Raw genomic sequence first — 21,421 nt, 5'->3', positions numbered from 1 at the left:
ACACACCTTTAAACATAAATTAGGCGAATGTCACAACATTGAACATTGTTGGATTGCGGGACAGGATGTTGCTCCACTTTCACACTATCAGAGATTGGGGCTCAGCAGCTCCTCAGGCTGCTCTCACATATCTGCGCACTAACTGTCAGTATTTCCCCACTCTCATGACCAGCCTGAGATGTTTTTATCACAGTGTCAACAGGCAGAGGGGAAATATGCAAGACTCCCTTCACGTGTATTGATTTGACAGGATGTGTGATCAGTTTGCCCCTGACTCACTTTTTCCTTTTTTACAATTAGTCACTCCTGTAATGGGGTTTTGACCAATCAGAATTAAGTATCTAACACAGCTGGGTGATAAATTATTTTATTAAATTAAAACAGCAGGTTGACTGCAGGCCTGTCAACCAAGCATGTGTCCTTTGTGAGCAAGGCAATGAATCCTCACAAGTTCCTTCCTCCCTTAGCTCCAGATGTTAAAGGTGACACGAAAGGTTAAATTCAGGGTAAGCATACAAAGTTTGGCAATGATGGAAGCAAAAACTGTTTTAAAACAGTAAAATCTTGAAACAGATCACACATATATCAGTGAAGGTTAGAAGTATTTGTTTGAAGGAAAAGGAGAGAGAAGCCTCTTGTAAAATTTTGATATTGATTAATCTTTCTGTAAACAATCATTTCATCATTTTGGGTTATGAAACTCCTGTTGAACAAAAAATACGACTGATTTATGTCATTTTCTGTCAGATGATGTTGTACAGTGTGGATTAATGTTTTTGGCAAGATCAGCATTTCAACTGGATGCAGCCACTGCAGATTCAACACATTTCCTTTGAGATGAAAATACACTTTACATGTTGTGTGTTCAGTCCGAAAACATCAGACTTTGTCTTCACAGTCAGTATTTTTGCACAAATTAATGAAAGCACCAAATTGATTCGATGTCAGCGTCTCAGTTCTGTGGAGCTACAGTCGTATTTTCTGACTTGCACTACTGGGAGTAGTTCAGCCAAGATGGACGAGTTTTTTCAATCAACACGCACAAGTGTACATGGTGTCACTGTTTGAATTTGTCTTTTTCTCTTTGTGTGTGTTCATTTCAATAAATGTTTAATGATTCGTATTTATTGTGAGAGACAAAAGTGCGTAATTTAAAAACTACAGTTTTGAAGGCTTTTCTGTTTCACTAAGGTAAATAAATATGGCTTTTTTTTCTTGCTATGGTTTTGTTAATTGTCATACTTGTCTCATGGAGGAGGTAGCTGCAAGGTAGCGAACACAGTGTACATATGCAGTGTCTTCCAATGTTTCTACGTGTTTTTGCAAATGGGACTTATCTATTAAAAGACTTTTCTTTGTATGGAAAAACGTGTGCAGTGTTTTTATTTATTTATTAGTTTATTTGACAGGGGTCATGAAAAAAAAAACTGTCAAGCCAGAGTTAGCTATAAGCTAATTTTCATCTGTGGTCCCTGGGCAGGAAGACGTAAACGAATGTACAATACAAATTATAAAAACATACTAGCGTTTAAAACAATACATAGGTTACTCAACACAGTCCATCACTAATAAAAAAAACACATTTAAAATGACATTACATTGTCTCTAGTTTGATGCATTCAGATGATCACATGATTGTTTTTCCTTGAGCCATAATTTCAGTTTAGTTTTAAAAACACTGAGGCCTGTACAGTCTCTAATGTGAGTCGGGATTGAGTTCCATTTGCTCTGACTGAAAATGCAGACTGTCCAAATGCGGTCTTCCTCAGTTTAGTTGAGCAGTCTCCTCTTGCTGATGCCCTTTGGGCCTCATGTACAAAGACTTGCATGGATTTCCTACTGAAACATGGCGTACGCTCAAATCCAGAAAACGTTGTACGCACAAAAATATCCAGATGTATGAATCTGTGCGCAAGGATCAACAGCTGTAGAAACATGCGTACGCCAGCCATGAAATTAGCGTGAGGCACAGCACATTTCCATGGTCATTTCACTCTTGATACATCTGAACTTTGCAGTGAAAAAGAACGTACGCTACATTTTTATGCGTACGCACCCTTTGTACATGAGGCCCCTGGTCTCCCTAAGATTGTTCCTGCAGAGTAACACACATTGTTTAAGTGGTGGTGGGGCCTGATCATGAATTAGTTTATACATCAGACACATATCTGCATAACAAAGAAAACTGTCAAAGGTCATTAAGTTATATTTCGTAATGCTTTTACAGTGGTGGTATTTCCTTGTTTTTTTATCCAGAGTTTTCAGTGTGTTTTCTTGAGCTGTGATGCACATTGTTAAACAAGGGAGCGATGTAATGACAGTGTGGTGGGCTAAAAGTCACACCTAAGGCAGCTTGAGCAAATCTAAAAGTAAAGAGTAAGTCACTGGAAAGTCATGTCTAATATCTGCTGTAAATTAAGCAGGACAAGTCAAATCATTTCTTAGATCAACAAAGGAAAGATTTGAACATATTTCTCACTTTTATCCCAGTTAACTTAAATTTTGCATCCTGTTTTTATCAATACAACACCTTACGTTCTCATAAATGTTTTCCTGAAATAAACTCTTGTTCAGTTAAGATCCCCATCTCTTTAGTATCTGCTGGATTTTTCACGTAAACTGAATGAGGTCTCATCCTTTCAGATTTGTGTCTCTATGAATAATAAATACTCAGCAGAACAGGATACGGTATCTGTAGCCACATCGCCGGCATGATTAATGTGCTGTAAAGTTGGCATGACAGCTCCTTCACACGATCCTGGAAACCTTAAACCATCTCTCACCACCGTCTGGGGCATCGACCAGAGCCAGGGAAATGATGGCACCGCAGAGGGGGGGAGGAAACGAGAAGGAAAGGAGTGGAGGGTGGAGATGAGGGGGTGAAGACTTAAAATTGTAGTCAGATCCTTGGTCCTCAGGAGTCCCAGAAGAGATAGACCTCTGGGAAACTGAGTGGCTAATTGCTTTTACTTGCACATCAGTTTTTTGTTTTTTTTAACATTTTTATTAGACTCAGCCAACATCACAAAACAACAATACAGCCATCAGACTCAGAGACAAAAAAGATACAAACAATATTTTTTAAAACACCTAGTCCATAGTCCGAATAAATAAATAGTACACAATTAAAAATAAGTAAATACAAACATACAAAATAATAATAATGTTACGATTGTAATGATTAACACAAAAATAAAGAATAGTAATAATAATAATAATAAAAACAATATAAATCATTGTATAAATAGTAATTAGGATAATAATAAAATAATAACAACAATTACAATAATAAAAAAAAACCTCACAGTAAACTTAAAGAAAAATAAGTCAATAATATAAAATAATAATAATTTGCCCATCAAGTTTTGAGGCCATTTTCTTATATCAAAAGCTGTTTTGTATCCTTATGTTAGAAGTGGACTTTACCTTCTACTATGAAAAAGGAAGTCGATTAAGAAGAGACTATATGCTGCATTGTTTCTAATGGCCAACAGGGGGAGATACCACAGGCTTCACAATTCAAATGTTACTTCTCCGTTGATTTATTCCCTCAGTAAACTCTTTCCTAACAAGTTTATGGTCGCAATCTTTAATTTCAAGTCTTCTTCAATATAATAAGATAGTCATTTAGTTAATTATGGTCCCATTTAGAGTCAACGAGACCAGAAAGCAGGGGAGCATTTAGGGCAGGGCAACCTGTTTTTCTCTAATGTTTAACGTTTATAACACCTGCAGCCAAACTCTGACTTTACAGCATCTAAACTTGTTGCTTTGACTGCAGCTAGTCAGCGAGGGAAGCTCATAGTATTTTGGCTTCATTTTCAGGAAGCTGTGATGTTGTCCATCTTATTATACAGTCTATAGTGTGCACTGTGTTCATAAAGGAAGTCAAAGCTGCCTTTATGTGTGTGTCTGTTAAACTGTTTTCAGCTTATAATTGTCCAAATATAACGTGTATTGAAGTTTTGTTATTTCTCCATTTTAAAATATGCTTCCCTTAAACCTTGTTAGTTCCCCCGGTGAACACTCTTTCCTTTATTTACCATTCAACAAGTAACACAAGAGTCATGTGATACATCCATGTAGATACAGGACGACAAAAAAGGACGGCTCTTTCACTGTTCACTTCCTCTCGGCTTAAAACCATCAAATTAAGATCCCAATTTCTCGGCTGGCTGAGGATTTCCACCTGCATGCAGAGTTTGCAAACAGTACTGCAGGTCCGTTGTCATTTGGCAGTTGAAAGGGAGCTGGAAAATACAGAACAGGAGAAGAAACAGCTAAACGATGTTCATAACTCACTCTGATTCATAATCTATGAAGTCCCACGCAATGCAGGATACACTTTATTAGCTCTAGATAGTAATGTGTTGGGATTTACACCCTTCAACCATAACATCCTGACTACTGACAGGTGAAGTGAATATCATTGATCAGCCTGTCAGTTGGTGGGTCATCTGATATATGAAACATGTTGTCCGTGATGTTGATGTGTTGAAGCAGGAAAAATGGGTTTGTGTCAGGACGTGAGCGTCTTTGACAAGGACAAAGCTGTGATGGGTCAGAGTGTGTCCAAAACTGCAGCTTTTGTGGGGCGGAGACGGAGTCATGGCGCAGCCAAGGCTCATTGATGTGCATGGAGAGTGAAGGCCGGCCCGTGTGGTCGGATCCAACAGAAGAGGTCAAACTGAGGCTCAAACTGTTGAGAAAGGGAATGAAGAAGAAGAAACATACTTCATTAATGCCCATGGGGGAAATTCAATTTTTCCACTCGTGTTATTTTTTGGTCATGCTACACCCACAGTTAGGTATATACATACAATTTTTAGTGCACAAACATGCAGTGGACGTGCACCTAGGGAGAGATGTCAGAGTGAGGATGCTGCCATCAACCAGCGCACCCCGAGCAGTTGGGGGTTTGGTGCTTTGCTCAAGTGCACCTCAGCAGTGCCCAGGCAAGTGAACCAGCACCTCTCCAGCCACCAGTCCACTTGCCAAACTTCATCCATACTGGGACTCGAACCAGTGCCCCTTCGATTGCCAAGCCAAGTCCCTATGGACCAGCTACTGCCCGTTCTGATAGAAAGGTGTCAGAACACAAAGATAGATTCAGACTGGTCAGGGTGTCCATGCTTACAAATGTCCACCACTGAAAGCTCCTACAATGTGCATGTTAGCATAAGAACTGGACCACGAAGCAATGGAAGAAGGTGGCCAAAGGAACACGCAAATCCAAGGTGTTAACTTGGTGTCCAAATTTCCCAGATTGCAATTCAGATGAGCGTCTGTAGGGATGTGCTGGACAATCAAGCCTGACCCATTGAGGCTCCACCTCACAACTTACAGGATTTAAAGAATCTGTACGTCTTGGTGCAAGATATCACAGTACACCTTCAGAGGTCTAAAGGAGTCTATGTCATGTCAGGTCAGCACTGTTTTGCTCTGGATGTGATGAGATGGGGACCGACACAATATTAGGTAGGTGGACATGATGTTATGGCTGACGGGTTGCTCCAGATATTACCGACCCTGAAGCCCAGGAGGACTGACTCCAACTGTGGACACCGGTTAATATGACACACCATTACATTGTTTCACAACAAATCATCAAAGGACGGTCGTAGCACTGCAGCCTAACATGCATCTGGCTCCATAGCATGAATTACATATAAGTGAGTAAAAAATAACTCATGTGAAACAGTGCATAGTATCTCTCTCACACGTTTCCCCAGAGGAGCACTCTGCTTTGTCTCACTGTAGCTTCATGACTGATGATGTGACAATAAGAGAGGGAGGACGAGGTTGACTTTAAATGTTTAATATTCAGACAACAAGCACGCAACCTTCCGTCACGCCATCTGTATGACACTTGTTCTGGACGGGGAGGGGACAGGCTGAAAGACAAACAAAGAGAGACAGAGACAGAGGAAAGGAGACAGAGCGAGAGGAGGAGAGGAAGTGTGGAGGTGAGAGAAGAGAAGTTAACATGGACAAGGGGTGAAAACAATGAAAAGAACACAGCCAATCATGAGGGAGGAGTGATCGCTCAGGGCTACCGTAGTGTAAGCAAAGTGTTTGATTCTTGTTGACAGCTGTATCTGTGAGGGGGAGTGTGTGTGTGTGTGTGTGTGTGTGTGTGCAAAACAAGACCTATAATCCTATACCATGCAAGGTTGCGTGACCGTTCATACCCACTCATTGCTGCTCTGCACACCATTTGCCCTAATTGGTCACACCCACTCTATCTTTCTGTCTGTCTCTATCTCTCACACACACACACACACACACACACACACACACACACACACGCACAACCTTGCACACATATTCACACAAACGCAAATTAATACACACTAACATATAGACAGATGCACCAATGCATACATAGACACAACAATGTCGGCATCTCCTCCCTCTACCCCCCAGTGACAATGAGGAGGATCCTTGAGGGGGTGTCACAGACATGTATGCACACACACATATGTATGCACATTATCATGCACATATACACCCACCCTGCTAAGCATATGGAAGATGGTCACGCAATCAACCGCCAACAACCCCCACAGCCCACGCAATTCCTTACATCCTGACTAGAAACAGAGAATGAACAATAACAGAAACAAATCTTATTGTTCACTTTCCTCAAGTTTGTCAGCTTCTCTAAAAAGAAATGTTTCTGAGTTACATGTTGTTGTTGTTGTAATGGGCTAAGGGCTTATAAATGATCAAATCAGCTCCCTACTACCTTCAAAAGAGGGCAGAAATTAAAGACCTTTTTGACCATATAGGATACAGAAAACTCCCTTTGTGCCGTTATTTTCTGAGCATTTTGCCTTTTTTTGATAGGACAGCTTGAGGTTCACTAGCAAGGACCATGCCACACAAGGATATAAGTTTGAACATTTAATGAATTAGTTGTGCGTAGTGTGCCCAGCAGAGGGTGACTCAGGATGGAGGTTCCGTCTCAGCGTTATCCTGCCGGAGCTGATCTTGACCCGGGTTGTACCTGGAAGTGGACAAGGGCATAGAAGAAGCGAACACAAGTTGAGTAGGAGAGGATAAGGAAAAGCAATTAACTAATTAAGTGCAGTAGAGTAGGGTGAGGGAGGGTGGGTTGAAGAATCACGGACAAGCAGTTGGAGTAGGCTGGCTACGTTGAAGTAGGCTTGTCAGGTGATTGAGGATGTGGTTTAGACGTGGTCCTGCTCCCGAAAAGTTAACACCTTAACTTCATGAAATGTGGGGAGAGTGGGGACCAGCATGCACAAAATACTGTGCAGTCCAGAAGATGATCCTACTACCTGCATCACTAGCACTACTATGCTTTACCCACTGATTTCAAGCAACGCCCTGCTCTTTGTTCTACTTTAAGCTCAATATTTCAATGATTTCTCATACCTTGAGATAATCCCCCCCCCCCCCCCCCCCCCACAACTCTCCATAAAGGGGGGACTAAGATGCAATTGAATGATGCAAGGGGAGAGCCTTGGGATCAATCCAGAGTTTGGACAATGGAAGTTCAAAATGCTTTATAATCACCTGGTTCATGGAGTCTTCAGATAATTCCTGGAAGGAGAAATCCCATATTGTTTGATGATATATTTAGAGGGAGGAAGGTTCAAGGATGTTCCAAAAGTCAGTTTAATTTTCGACCATGTTTTAAATCCTTGCTGTTTTTAGTAACCCTGGGGTAACCGAGGGCCAAAACACCAATGTATGTATCTTGTCTTTTTACTATTTGCTTATTTATCACAATGACCTCATGAATTAAATATCAGAAACATGAATAGCATGTTAAGCACTTTCTCTGTCCATTGCCCTTCCATATAGCCTCCACTATGGCTTACTATGCTCCAATTGCTTGAAGAGAGGAGGACAAAAAAGGGTTAGCTTGAGTCAGCAGGAGTGAAAAGTAAAGTTTGCAACAACAAATAACTATGTGACGTAATCATATTCAAAAACTGCATTTGCACTTTTTCACAAAGACCACACAGGTGGGAAACTGAATATTTTATTTTATAGGTACACAGAAAAGCTGGCAAAACCCAGGGAGTTCAGACTATGGGTCAGGTGCTGTCTTGTAGCAAAGTCTCAGGCTCCATTGAATCCCCATGTGGTTCTTGTGCTGAAAGGGGAAGAGACTATGAGAAAAAGAAAAAGACAGAGGAGACTAGGTTAGACACCTGTATAGGCTTTGATGGGAAACTGCCCTCCAACTTAAATAACAGAGCTTCATTAGTTATGATCCTCAACAACTTTTGCTGCTGATGTTTAACAAAGAATGATAGCAGTTGTTTCTTGTTATTGTTCCACTGGTTAATAAAAGTACTATGTGGGAAGATAAAACTGTGTTGCTGTGTGTGCAGTAAACTCAAGTCAAATTTTTAAGTGATATGATATCTTTTATATAGGAAAGTCATTAGTACCATTACCTCTACTCACATAAAATAGCAAAAATCAGAATTGCAGAAAATGGGTAGTAAATCAGTTTTGCATTGTTTTATATCTTCTTAAATCTATTATCCAAGGTGTTTCTCTACAACAAACCAAAAGTAAGTGGTAAGAAAGCAATCAGCTAAAAGATGTTAAATAGTTTCCCCCTCACAATTCCACAAAGTTTATCTATTGATTACAGCTGGGGACAATATTTAGAAATAGGCGTATTATCTTTTACAGGACAGCATCAGTCTATAATTAAAAAAATAACTTATTTGATGTTACTTTGAATCATATATTTATGAGGTAAGATAAATGACTTGTCTTTAAATATGGCCACCTTTGTTTACAAATTTGGGTCATGATCAACAAATCCCCTCAATAGTAAGGAGTTGTTTGCATGAATTTTGTTCTAACCCAAAGACCTATGTTGTGGGCATGAGAAGGTATACTGAGGGCTATTGAATTAATCACCATATCAAACTCTTGATGAAGAATGCTTTTTTCAGACCGGTTATATATGAATAGAGATTTGTTCTTACATTAGATGAAAGCATTTTTTCATAGAATAAAACTGTGAGGAGAATAAATCATACTTGGACAGCAGAGCCCAACTCAATGAAAACCTGTTGATGAAATTTCAGGTGTCTGATGAAAGTTCAGACCACCTACTCTGCTGAAAAAATAGATGGGAACATTTTACTATATATTTGGATTTTTAAGATATCTTTTAATTGAATTAATTAAAAAAATTATGAAGTGTGTTAAAAGTAAAAACATTAAGTCCTCCTTCAATTAAATGATTAGATATATATTGTTTTATTTTGTTTTATGTGGTTCAATTTGCCATGCACAATGGAAGAGGACATTGCATAATTTAGAACAAATATATTTGGGGCCATCTAGTGGTGAAAACATAAAAAGCTCTGGACAACCACTCTGCTCCACTTTAAAGAGCTCTATCATGTATGGACAGATCATTGGCAAGCCAGGAATTACAATACTTCTTAATTGTACTAAAAACATTTACTTCTTCCAAAGATTTATTTTTCTTTCTCAATTCTTAGTTTATATTTCAGAAGATTATGAATTGAATCTTAAAGTGGTTGACAAAAACCTACCACCTGTGTTTAATTTTCTTCTTTAAGAACCCAACATAAATTAGATTTCTTTATTCAATTTTTTCTTTGTGTTCATTTCCTTCTTGACTTGGCCCTCTGCTTTCTCTGTCTGTCCTCTGAGCTGTTTGATCTCCTCTGAAACCTTGCACTAAGGTTTTCCATCCCAAGGTGTTTCACTGTCCCCCTCTATTTGCTTAGCTGACTTCAGAGGAAATCTGCCAGCACAGTAGGAGGGTTTTCTTGCACCAGGGTCCAGGCAATGGACTTGAGGTGAAAGACTTGAAATCCATTGTGGTTACCCCACGCAGGTTCGAATCCTGCCTGTAATGTCTGTTAACACGTTGTGTCTGCTGAAGCGTAAAAGTTTGATCGTGATAAGCAGTGCATTTGCTCACAAAATAGCTCGGATGTGAAGTGTGTACTCCTGAGAGCTTATTCTAGTGGGGATGTAGCTCAGTGATAGAGTGCGTGCTTTGCATGTATGAGGTCCTGGGTTCAATCCCCGGCATCTCCATGAGGCCTCTTCCTGATGAGTCTTCAACTGTCCAAGAGCGGGTGAGCTGGACATGGCCCACACAAATGAAAGCCAAGGGCCACACACTTGCAATATCGCAGGTTTTTCAGATGGGAGAGGAAACAGTGCCTCTCTTGGACTACTGTTTTCTGTGGACCCACTGTCGTGGCTACAACGTACTTGCCTGTGTTTTGTGACGAGGGGAACAACTGCCCTCACGCGTAAGATGCTATTTGGAGAAGGGGATTTTCAGGCACTTTGTCAAAAGACAACATAAAGGCTGCATGTGCTGAAGAATTGACAGAAAACCAAAGAAGCACTACCAAAGTGGTTGTTGTGGCCGAGTGGTTAAGGCGATGGACTAGAAATCCATTGGGGTCTCCCCGCGCAGGTTCGAATCCTGCCAACAACGCATGTCTGTTTTCCCCTTTGCCAGCAACAAGTTCTCCAACAACAGAGGTATGGGCGTTTCTGCATCAAAGAAAAGAAAAAGCTGGAGATTTGATCCAACATACCTTGGCATACTTACTGTGTGGCTTCAAATACTCTTGCCAGAGGACATAGCTCCGTCTGGCCCTTACAGATGTCCTTGTTGTGGCACAATCTCAGCAAGTCTCATTCATTGATTGCTTCATCAAGGGTCCCTTTCCTGCCAAAAGTCCAAGCCAAACCTGGCTTAGTGGCCTTTTGGCAGAACAGAAAGCTGTAAACAACATGGTGATAGTGGTATAGTGGTGAGCATAACTGCCTTCCAAGCAGTTGACCTGGGTTCAATTCCCAGCTATTACAGCTGATTCATTCCTTTTGAGTTGTGTGCTTATTTTCAAAGTGCCATGTGTAGTGCAAAGCATGGCTACTTTGCAGATGACCTTGTTGCAGCAGAATTTCAGCAAATCTGACATGTTTGCCATGACCATGTCTTGACATGACGTACTGCCTACCTTTCCTTGTGTCAGCTTGACATTAAGCTTTATTGTGCTTTGTTAACACGTGACAATTACTAGTTGTTGCCCGGCCTGCAATAACTGTTATATTAAATGTAATTTGATAGAAACATAACATACAGGTAGGATTTGTCCATGAGCCAATGGCACAATCCTACCCTAGTAGCAGTAACTTAAGACCATTTTAATGTACACACTACATGCATTGATATGTTACCCATCAGCTGTTTAGTAAATTAACATCCCATCAGATATCTGTCATTATATCTGATTCTAAAATGGTATAAAAATGATCATTTGCAAAACATGCCAACAGCTTAAATACATGGGAATTTCCAGGTGTCACTAGTATGGAAATTTACTGTATGTTTATTTATGGTGTTTTATACTGTCTTTGCATTACTTTTGGAAATTGATTTTAGGAAATGTCTGCAAATTGCATAATTTTTTGACCATGTTGTCCTGCACTGATGAATACAGATGCAAGCTTAAAGCATGTTCATTTTGCTCAATAAGCCAAGTTGAATCGCTATTAAAGGACAGGAGGTTGCAGGGATGTTTTTTCACACAAAAATCACTGCATGCAGTAGAGAGATGCATACTGGAGTTAGTTATGGTCAAACAAATAAAAGTCAGTGGAGCATCAGTCTCCAAATGTAAGTATTAAAAGTAAATTTAAAAAGAGACTGATTCAGGGAGTGAAAAGCAAACTTGCTGTCATATTGGACTTCTTTCATAAATGCATACACAACCACAATATAACTAATAATAAATTGAAGCAAATGTACAATAATGGTGATTCAAAAAATATGCAATGTGTGTTATTAGATACTGTGGAGAATATGATAAAAATCATGTAGGATACATCCAAATGGTGCTTTATATGATTTAATGATGCCATCACCTGCTGTTCTATGAACCCTGAACCTTTCAGAAGTGTCTCGAACACAACTTCTAACTGACCCCCACGAGTAAACCATGTTAAGTACCAACCTGAAACAAATGGCAAGTTAATTGACTTCACAGCAAGAGGGTTCGCCTGTTATAACCAACAGATGGCAGTATTTGTCAATGGGAAAACAATAAAGAATACTGTCAAATGTGCCACTTTCATATTAAACTCAGAGGCAAGCCCCATGCAAGGCAGAGCTTTACACCCACTCATGTGATGCTTTCAGAAAGAGGAAGAGTTGGCGTGTGAAACACACAGGAAAAAAAAAGATTCACGCATGACAGCTGCTAGGGATTCCCTGATGCAAAACCAGAGGCAGATATGCGGCATGAGCAAATAAAAGTTTAATCGTGAGGAGGAAAAGACCTTCATCTGTTTGATCTAGCATTTAGTGTACGAATCCAGAAAAACCCACACAGCTTCCAATGAAATGCTACTTTGGGGGTTTTTTACCATTCAATTTCTTTTTCCAGCTAATGTATTGTAGCTTTGTTCTCCTGTATTTAGCAGCAACACTGTCTTTTTGCAGGGTAATGCGAATGTGAAACTTAATCATGATTTGGATGCCTCTTGTAAAAAGTTCAGTAAGGGAAATTTTAGAATCAAGTTGACTTATTTTTAAGTATATGACCAAAGAACTACAAGACTGGCATTCTGATTTGTCTATGGCACTTCCTGTCTAATGTTAGCATGCTAACATAAAATGATTAGATAAAACATCTAACTTGCTTAAATAAGCTTGTTTAAACGTGTTTTTGCTTAAATTAGCAGTATCAGACTATTATTGTAGATGATCAGAGTATAGACTGTGTGAGTGCAGTAAAAACAAATGCTGCTCGTTCCATTTGGCTGGTTCTTATTTCTTTTTTCAATAATAAAATGAGAGCGCAAAAGAGAGAGAGGAAGTCTAATGTCCCCCACCCACTCTCAACCACAGGGCCATGTTCCTTAATCAACAGACAAAACTCATTCTGTTCTTTCCATTTACACACATCAGTTTTCAGGACCGTCATTTCATTATAAAATACCAAATATTTGCCAACACATTTGAAGATAGAAGTTGTGTAAAGAGTTGAAAACATCTTGTTTATAAGAGGTAGTGTAATGTTTTGTATATCCTGTGTGGCATTGCCCTAAAAAAGGGATTGGACTTTTCAAATAACACAGACAGTTTGAGATTTTCATGTCATTGCATTTATTACTTAATAACCAACACATTTTCAAAATGTAGCTATCTAACTGTCCAAGCTAAAGAAAACAAAAAGACAAAAGCTCTTTTAACAAAAAGGTGGACTGATGTTGGCCAGTTCAGACCTTTCATATATATACCGCTTTGAGTATGTTTTCTGATGTGCAAGTATAAAAAATATTTCTTCACACCTTAACAATCAATTAAAAGTATTCAACACTGTCTGCAGCAAATGTTGCAGAGCATGCATTAATGTGCATTAGAATTGATTGAAAATGTGTAAGAAATATTACATATTGTTTTTCTTTGAATTACTTGTTTTAAATGCAACATCCTGAGCACATTTTACAATGGTTTAGGTTTAATTTGAACTTAAACATTCCCCAAATTTTGAATTAACATTTGTATTTTCTAGATCATTATCTTTTTTTGTCTTAAAAAATACTTTGTGTCAGGTTCTAAAAGGCACCATAGGCCACATCTCATGGGATGTACAAAACAGTAATCACATCTCACATGCATTCCATAGAAACAGCATTTAAACAGCAAAATGATACTGATAAAATTCCACAGGAATTAACAAAATGAGGTCCATATAGAACTATATACAATACATGACTGCATGGTGAATACATACATGCAGAGATAGATTCAATATTTTAGTGCTTAAATAATTTTTAGGATGATGAGCCACTGTTTTGAAAGAAAGAAAAACAGTAGACATTTGATTGAAACGACTACAATGAAATATAAAATGTACATTAACAACAGCTCACATTTAACATCGATTTATACACAATGCATCTCTTCAAACCACCGTCCTGCAGTGTTGTGAATTTTTAGCAACAGGATTGAGCTAATTCCATTCATTGTATGTCTCTTGTGTCTTTTCAATCATTGCAGTCCATCAATGAGCCATTTCACCTGCACCTGGAAAGCCTTCTGAAAATGTCTACTAATCCTCCAAGAGTAGAGATGGAGCCATACTCAAATTCCGCTTCAAGTCGCGCTTAAGTCCGGTACAAGCCGTATTCTGATGTTGGGGGTCCTGTCACCAGTTTACAGTAGCCTGACAAAGCCCCAAGGTCAATGTACAAGGAGCCCTTCCTTCTCATGTGACCAGAGTCTTCAGAGTACAGAGACGATTCTGCAGAAAGAGAGAGGAGTAGATGTTTAGAATAGATAAAGTGACTTATTATGACCACTGTTTAAAATTGAATTTAACATCCTGCTCCTTACCCTGTGTGGTGTCGGGGTGCTGGCTATGCTGCCTTAACATGGTGTTGTTGGCCTCCTCCATGGCGGAGTCCAGGCTCCAGCAACGTGGTTGATCTTCCCTTGGTGGGTTGATGGCCTCATCTTTTAGAAGCTCAGAGGCTGAGCTCCGCAGGGCAGGGTTCCTCTCAAGGGCACGCTGCAGAAAGGAGCGGATGGCAAGGCTGCAGTCCTCCGGTATGTCCTCAAGAGGGGGGGCTTGCTTGTGGATCTGTTAGAGAGATCATGCAAAAAGCTGTTAGTAATATCCTCCAAATTACCAAAAACAATAGGTCATGAAAATGTTATCCAACAGTTGTGACCCACTTTCTCCTTTGTGTGTCACTGTGATTTGAAGCTAGTAGTACAAGTTTGGTTGTGCAAAAAAAAAAAAAAGGCTAAAGTTGCAAAGCTTGAGCAGGGAGCGAACACAACTTCCCCCCACAGTTTCACAAGGAAGTACGTATTGGTCTAAATTAAAAGAGCACATAGTTAGCTCAAAAACAGAAATGGGACCTTTGAAGAGCAAAGAACCCATGTCATGGAAACACTAGAGAAAAAAAACAGAAGTAGTGTCTAACTAAATGGGCCAAGGATCACACATTTCATTAGTCACAATGAGCCATTTTTTTATCTTGTGATAATCTAGTCTGTGGAAGACCTGAGCGATGTCATGGAAAAGTGTGTCACTTGCAGAAAAAACTATAAGAAAAAAAAGTTATGCAATTAGCCACTGACGCTAGATAGAAGGAAATAAAACCAAAGTGTCATATGGTTAAAAGTAAGGTCTAGATCTTGCTCTTCGTATTAAGCAGTTGCAGTGAGGTTAACTGGCTGCAGGATAGTGTCAGACAAAAAAGGTATTTTGAAGCAAATATATATATTTTTATTTTATTCTATTTCATAGATTAACAAAACCTTTTAAGATTAACTTTAAAGGTCATCTGTTATATAACTATCACTAGAATCATCTGTATTGAGATTACAAATGTGTTGATCATATTTTTAGTTGAGCTTTTTTTAAACATAGATAAACAGATGTATTCCCTGTGGGAGCCATGAATGTATGCTACATGTCTTCACAGCCACTTCAATGCTCAGTGTTATTCTATTCTGCACCAATGTTGTGAACTAACCGACTAACCAACAATCTTAGTGAATAAGAAACACACAATACTTACAATGTAGAGGTAAGATGGGTATGCAGTACGTGGGTATCTCCTGACCCATGGAGGGCTTCCAGTCTGCATGTGAATGATGGTGGTGCCCAGACTGTAGATATCTGTCTTGGTGTTGTGTCCTCGACACAAAACCAGCTCTGGGCTCATATACATCTAAATAAAAGAAGGGTAGCATAACGAGAATTAGATACAATGGTCAAGGTTTAATGCAGGAACAAACTGTTGAGTAGTTCCTGTTTATTTGGTTTAACGTTTCCGTAGATAAAAAAACATTTATTGACAAACAGGATGTGACTTCTTGCAGTGAAAGCAAACAAACAGGCTGACCTATCACTGTGTGTGTCAAAGTAATGGCAGTACGCTTTAGAGTGTGAAGAGTAAACACTCAACCATCTCATGCTGGAAATTCCAGTCTGTTTCCCATGTATGTGTAAGCCTGAGCAGCCCAGTGTATTTGCTAGCTCTGTCTATCTTATTATTACTGCTGGTTGTCTGCCCTGGGACTTTCCATGAGCCAAGCCATGAGAGGCCCAGGGTGCATGTACTACACACTGACAAACAAACAGGCCAGTGCATGGGAAAAATAGACAGATACACGATGGGAGAAAAGCCTTGTGAGAATATTTTTGAACTAATTCCTAAAATTTCCCACAACTGCTAATTAAATATTTGCTGGGAACCCTAAGCATCAGCAGGCTATTATTAGCTTCATCAAAGTCAGTGAGTGCACTGACTGCTCTGTAGTAGCGCTTGCCAATCATTGAGTTTAGAATTATTTTGGAAACAAAAAAGACAAGTGCTGACAAGTCTTAAGTCTGTCAGACCATAAGGAAGTCTACCCTGAGGTAAGAGTCACTAAGAGTGCTGCCTTTTCTAGTAACAACACACGCATCATCAGCTCTGTTATTGATTGGACCAAACAACAACTAAGCAGAAGATAAACTGGATTGGTAAATTAATTACAGGCTTATATTTCTGGTCTTTAAGGCTCTATTTGCAGAGGACTGGTAATACCTGTGCCCTCTTGTAATTTGCAATATACTTTAGCTTGTCTGTAATCTTAGTCATGTGACAATCTGCCATATTCACAAATTGTAAGGATACATTTCAAAGCAAAGTGATGTATTTTGCAAAACATTGAGGTTCTGTGATTATAGTCGTCTTGTGTGAATAAGCATCTTTGTTATTATTAGGTTGTTCCGCTTTTTCTTTCCTCAAGGTTTTTCCCAGTTCCCACCAAACAAAAGGTAAGACACAACTGTTTTTATAATATGTGGTAGGCTAGTAAAAGGTAAGTTACAATATAATACAACAGACCTGTCCAATCAAGTGCAAATGTACCATAAAATATAAGGACTGGGCTTTCAGCTTCAAAGTCACACCAAGTCATTAGGTAGTACTATTCCTTTGCAAACAGTGCTTGTAACTCTGTTAAGTCTCTGGCATCTTTTCTTACCTCTGTTCCTCTCAGGTCTCTGGGAGTGTACATATCCTCTGTCATTTGCACTGTCAGGCCAAAGTCCACCAGCACTGCCTTATCTGACATCAAGACGATGTTACTTGCTAAAGAAAACAGCAAAGAACAGTGTTGATTCAGACATATTACAGATGCACTGTCTTGGCTGTACAGGTTGGCATTAGAAGGAAAAATAAGCAACATTTATAACATACCAAGCTAGCTTGCCCTGAGTGCGCATTGATTTAATTGGGAATAGACAATTGAAGCTCATGCATGTCATACTCTAAGCGAAGGAATTTGGCAGATAATTTGAGAGCAAGCTTTCAGTGAAAAATCTCATCCTTGCTCCTAAATACCACACTGAGGTTTAATTACATGTTATCATTGCTGGCAGGAAACACTGTCAACTATAGCAAAATGTCTCAGGCCACGCTGGTCATAAGTTAGTCACTTGCATCTGTGGACCCTCAATTAACCCTGAGAAGGCATGAGGAGTAAGACTGGAATTTCCAGACACCAAACAGCCTGCAGGCCATGAGTCTGACGGACGGCTCTTTGAAAATGCTTTGATCCCAGCAGCGCTCCACCATGAAACTACCTCCCATCTAACCTCAGCTGAGGCCTGCCTACTTTAATTAGAATTTCTTCTCGTGATCTAAGTAATCATCTACCAGATTTACTGTTCATGCAACCCAATAAGCATGAACACTACCCTGTGTATGTGTGAATCTCAATATCAGATTTGTGTGGTCTGTTAGGTTTCTGGTCATAGTGACTGATTCACCTTTTCATACTTAGCACTTTACATGCCATTTAAGGCCTGCATCCATCTGTGGTTTGGCTTTGACGTAATTTGCATTGAAAGCGACCTTTCATGATTTCCTGACACATTTTCACTATCTTAGTTCTTTGTAGTCAACACAGTGGACATCAATTCAACTCTTGCTCTTACGTTTGATATCGTGGTGGATGACTTTGTGAGAGTGCAGGTACTCCAGGCCCCTCAGAACTTGCTTGGTCACCCAGATGATCTCAAACTCCCTCATTGGTCCACAGCTGTCCAGCTTCTCCAAGACAGAGCCGCCCTCTCCGGCCTCCATGAACAGGTGCACAGTCTGGTCCCAGAGCAGAGCGCCATAGAGTTCAGCGATGTTCTCGTGACGGAATCGTGCCTGAAACTCAACATCTGCTGCTTTGAAGTTTTCCAAAGGAATCTGTAAGAATAAGGATTAGATGTAAATCAATGCTGCTTAAACAAAGTATTTTACAGAATAATTGGGCATTTTTGGAGATATGCTGGGCTTCATGATTTTTGGTACAGTCTGATATGTCTGTTTAAAAATATTTACAAGTTTGTTTTCCTCCAGTGTCTCTCCGCACCAACCTAAATAGATCTCAGGTTTATAGCTGGCTGTCAGCCGGACCATGAACATTCCAGGTTACCATTTTCTAATGATTAGGGTGACCTCATAGTTCAAACAAGTGAAGGATTTCACTCTTGTGAGCTTTAGTTCGCTCCCACTCTTCCAGATGCCCCTGAACCCCTTTTTGACAGCTCTCATACCACTATTTGATCATTATTTAAGGCAGAACATTTGCTTGACTTTGCATAAGAACTGCAATCAGAAGGAAACAGCTTGTCTAGCATAGTGTATGCGTGAAAAAAACACAAACTAACACCTCTAGAACTGGATGATGAACATGTTATACACTATATTTAATCTCTACACAAACAGAAATGCAAAAACAATAACTTGTGCATTAAGAGGGGGTGTTGGACTGGTTGTTTGCTCCTGCTCACAGTCTTTGGGCTAAGTTAAACTAACCAGAGAGCGGTATTTCCTCATCTGACTCCAAGATTTTCCCAAACTCTTTAAGAAAACAAGAGAATCAATAAAATAAAGTGCTACCTCCTGACGTGCAGGAAACCTATTGAAAACAGGACTAGTAGCACATTAACTAGTTCCAGTAAGCACTCACAGGGTGTTGTTAACAGTGTGTAAAAAACACTATGTCAACATTGCTATCTAATGATAACACCAGACCAGGTAGGAAATTACTGTAAATATTTCCATGTGCGAAAGAGTAAACACACTGTGCTCCTTCTCACGTGGGGCAATTTATTTTCCATTCTTGCATTAATCCTTTCTTGTAATCTTTGTTACAAGAAAACACAGTTCTTCTATTGAGTGCACTGTTCCTCTTTCACTCATGAGTAAAACACATAAAATGTCCTGTTGATTCTAACACTCGCTGAACAAACAGGAAAAGTTGCCAGGAGAACACAAAGTTCATGCCAGATGAAATACTTGGCACTTGCTAGGCTTAAGTTACAAGAAGCCAGTGCTGGATTCCAGTCTTTGCTGAGCAGGACTCACCAGTTTGCAAGCCATTCTTTTTCTGGTGCTTGTGTCCTGAGCCAAGTGGACTTTCCCAAATGAGCCCTTGGGCACGAGGCCAGAGCCGTAATTCTTGTAGGTCAATTTCCATGGAAACAGGAGCACGTCCATGTTGATCTGATAGCGGCCTTTTTTTACATTCATGTACTTCTGCAAACAAAGGTCAGTTACAAAAATGTTAAATTATTTAGCTTTTTTGAGCTGAAATGAATTAAAAGACTAGTATGCACACAAATACCCATTCTTCATTATTATGACAGTGCTCACCTTGTTCAGCAGGACTCCCATCTCCGCAGGCACATTCTGCAAGGCTGCTGCCTGCATATTAGAGAGCAGGTTAACAAAAGACAGGAGGTCTGTCACCGTCCCATACCGCACACTGCCGCCCTCATCTGCTCCATAGTCCTCATGATGACCTCCAGAGCCAACTAAGCCCCCTGCCTCCTCATTTTCATCCATCTCCTCCTGAGAGAGACTTTCCTCGTCGAACGACAAGCCCCCCTCCTCTTCCTCCTCCACTTCTTCAAGTTTGTAAAGTCTCTCTGCAGCGTTGATGATGTCTTCAATGTTCATGTGAGCCAACAGCAGTTCTACTCCATTATCATATTTGTAATCCATCTTGCTCGACTTTTGCTGCTTGCTCTGAAATGAAACATGAGGCAGTTAGTATATGGACATATTTCTGTTAAGTTCAGAGCTTGCAAAATTGCCGTCAGTGATCAGCTCATCTAAAGCACTAGATAAAAAGTGACACTTCACTGAAGCATGAAGCTTTGCTTCAGCCAGCTGGGAGGAGCTTAACAGAATGTTTTCCAAGCAAATGAAGGGAGTTTTACAGTAAAGCTGGGGAGCCCCCAGGGAAGCTTAGACCTTCTTTGACCTTTATAAAATACTAGCTGCTGATAACCTATTTGTAAAGAAGCTCATTAATAGCCATTATCTAATTAAAAGTCATGTTTAATTAATAGGCATTGCTCATAAAAATGTATTTCCTCAAAAATCATACACATCTGCCATTTGTTTCTGGGACGTGGATTCCTCTCCGACTCTGCTACAACGTGTTGAATTTGATAAAACAAGCTTTTTGATGTGCAAAAAGGAAATGACTAAAAATTGAAATTTCGAATTTTATACAAAAGTTGCAATCTTTAAAACATCATGCAGTTTGTCCCTCTCCTCTAGTTTTGAATATTAAGCTTGAAAAACAACACGTCGTACTTGCCGTTTTATTGAGTCAGAATCTTAATAGGACTGTCGTCTTCTCATCGTGTGTCTCTGTCGGGGTCGAGAGCTGACTGATTGCACTAGTTTGCGATCTGGCTGTGTTTAGAAGGAAGTAAACAGAGGAAGTGCATGCGATCAGCGCGGGGGACGTGTACGCTGCCTGCGCATTACTATGTTGGTTTCGTTTTCCCTTTCTCCTGTTTTCTCAGATGAAAAACAACCTTTAGGGGGCTTGAATAGTGAAACAGAGAATCAACTTCCACCGAATCATGCGGTGTTTTCCTGTGGGAAAGGTTGTTATTTTGTGACATCAGCTCTTATTAGAGGTTGATTGACATATTAGAGACATTTGAATGCCTGTCTGTTGAATGCTGGATGTCAATCAATCAATCAATCAAGCTTTATTTATATAGCACATTTCATACAAATCAAATGCAACCAAAACTGCTTTACAGCGATTGAAAAACAAGAAAGAAGCAGAAGTAAAACAATGACAAGACATATAAAGGGAAAAAATAATAATTATAATAATAAAAATAGTACTAATAAAATAAAAATAGAATAAAATAGAGACTAAGATACAGACCAATGCACACCAACAATAAAATATGTGTTATTAAAATAAGTTAAAGCATTAAAATTGAGAAAACAAATAGTTAAAATAGTTTTTAAAAGAGTAAGGATAACAGTTGAAAATAAAAATAAGGCTAAAAATACCAATAAAAACTGAGTAGATAAATGAAAT

General features: G+C 39.5%; 1 protein-coding gene and 3 non-coding genes across 5 annotated transcripts; 3 read left to right on the top strand and 1 right to left on the bottom strand.

Moving 5' to 3' along the window:
* The first annotated feature begins 10,002 nt into the window (after nt 1-10,002).
* On the top strand, nt 10,003-10,074 carry trnaa-ugc. The gene has a single exon. It is a non-coding gene; the product is annotated as a tRNA-Ala (tRNA).
* A 330-nt stretch (nt 10,075-10,404) lies between these two features.
* Nucleotides 10,405-10,486, top strand: trnas-aga. Its single transcript has one exon. It is a non-coding gene; the product is annotated as a tRNA-Ser (tRNA).
* Nucleotides 10,487-10,791: 305 nt separating this feature from the next.
* On the top strand, nt 10,792-10,863 carry trnag-ucc. Its single transcript has one exon. It is a non-coding gene; the product is annotated as a tRNA-Gly (tRNA).
* Nucleotides 10,864-13,141: 2,278 nt separating this feature from the next.
* Nucleotides 13,142-21,018, bottom strand: map3k8 (mitogen-activated protein kinase kinase kinase 8). Of its 2 annotated transcripts, none has more exons than XM_034706486.1 (8): nt 20,671-21,018; nt 19,720-20,094; nt 19,432-19,602; nt 18,006-18,267; nt 17,051-17,157; nt 15,595-15,747; nt 14,399-14,645; nt 13,142-14,306 (listed from the first exon to the last, which is right to left on the bottom strand). In XM_034706486.1, exons 2-8 carry the CDS (start codon nt 20,068-20,070, stop codon nt 14,170-14,172), a joined length of 1,428 nt encoding a protein of 475 aa, XP_034562377.1. In that variant the 5' UTR covers nt 20,071-20,094; nt 20,671-21,018; the 3' UTR covers nt 13,142-14,169. The 2 variants fall into 2 exon arrangements, with proteins under 2 accessions (XP_034562377.1, XP_034562376.1); XM_034706485.1 differs by having other exon boundaries at nt 20,675-21,017.
* Between the last annotated feature and the right edge of the window lie 403 nt (nt 21,019-21,421).

The sequence above is a fragment of the Notolabrus celidotus genome, chromosome 17, assembly GCF_009762535.1.
Source record: "Notolabrus celidotus isolate fNotCel1 chromosome 17, fNotCel1.pri, whole genome shotgun sequence".
Taxonomy (NCBI): Eukaryota; Metazoa; Chordata; class Actinopteri; order Labriformes; family Labridae; genus Notolabrus; species Notolabrus celidotus.
The sequence above is the reverse complement of the archived record's forward strand: the minus strand, read 5'-3'. Positions and strand labels throughout refer to the sequence as shown.

Coding starts and splice junctions, on each gene's coding strand:
- map3k8 (XM_034706486.1), bottom strand. CDS start 20,070: ATGGATTACAAATATGATAATGGAGTAGAACTGCTGTTGGCTCACATG. Junction 17,158..18,005: donor CATCCACCACGATATCAAAC/GTAAGAGCAAGA, acceptor TGTTTTCTTTAG/CAAGTAACATCGTCTTGATG. Junction 14,307..14,398: donor GCACCCCGACACCACACAGG/GTAAGGAGCAGG, acceptor CTCTTTCTGCAG/AATCGTCTCTGTACTCTGAA.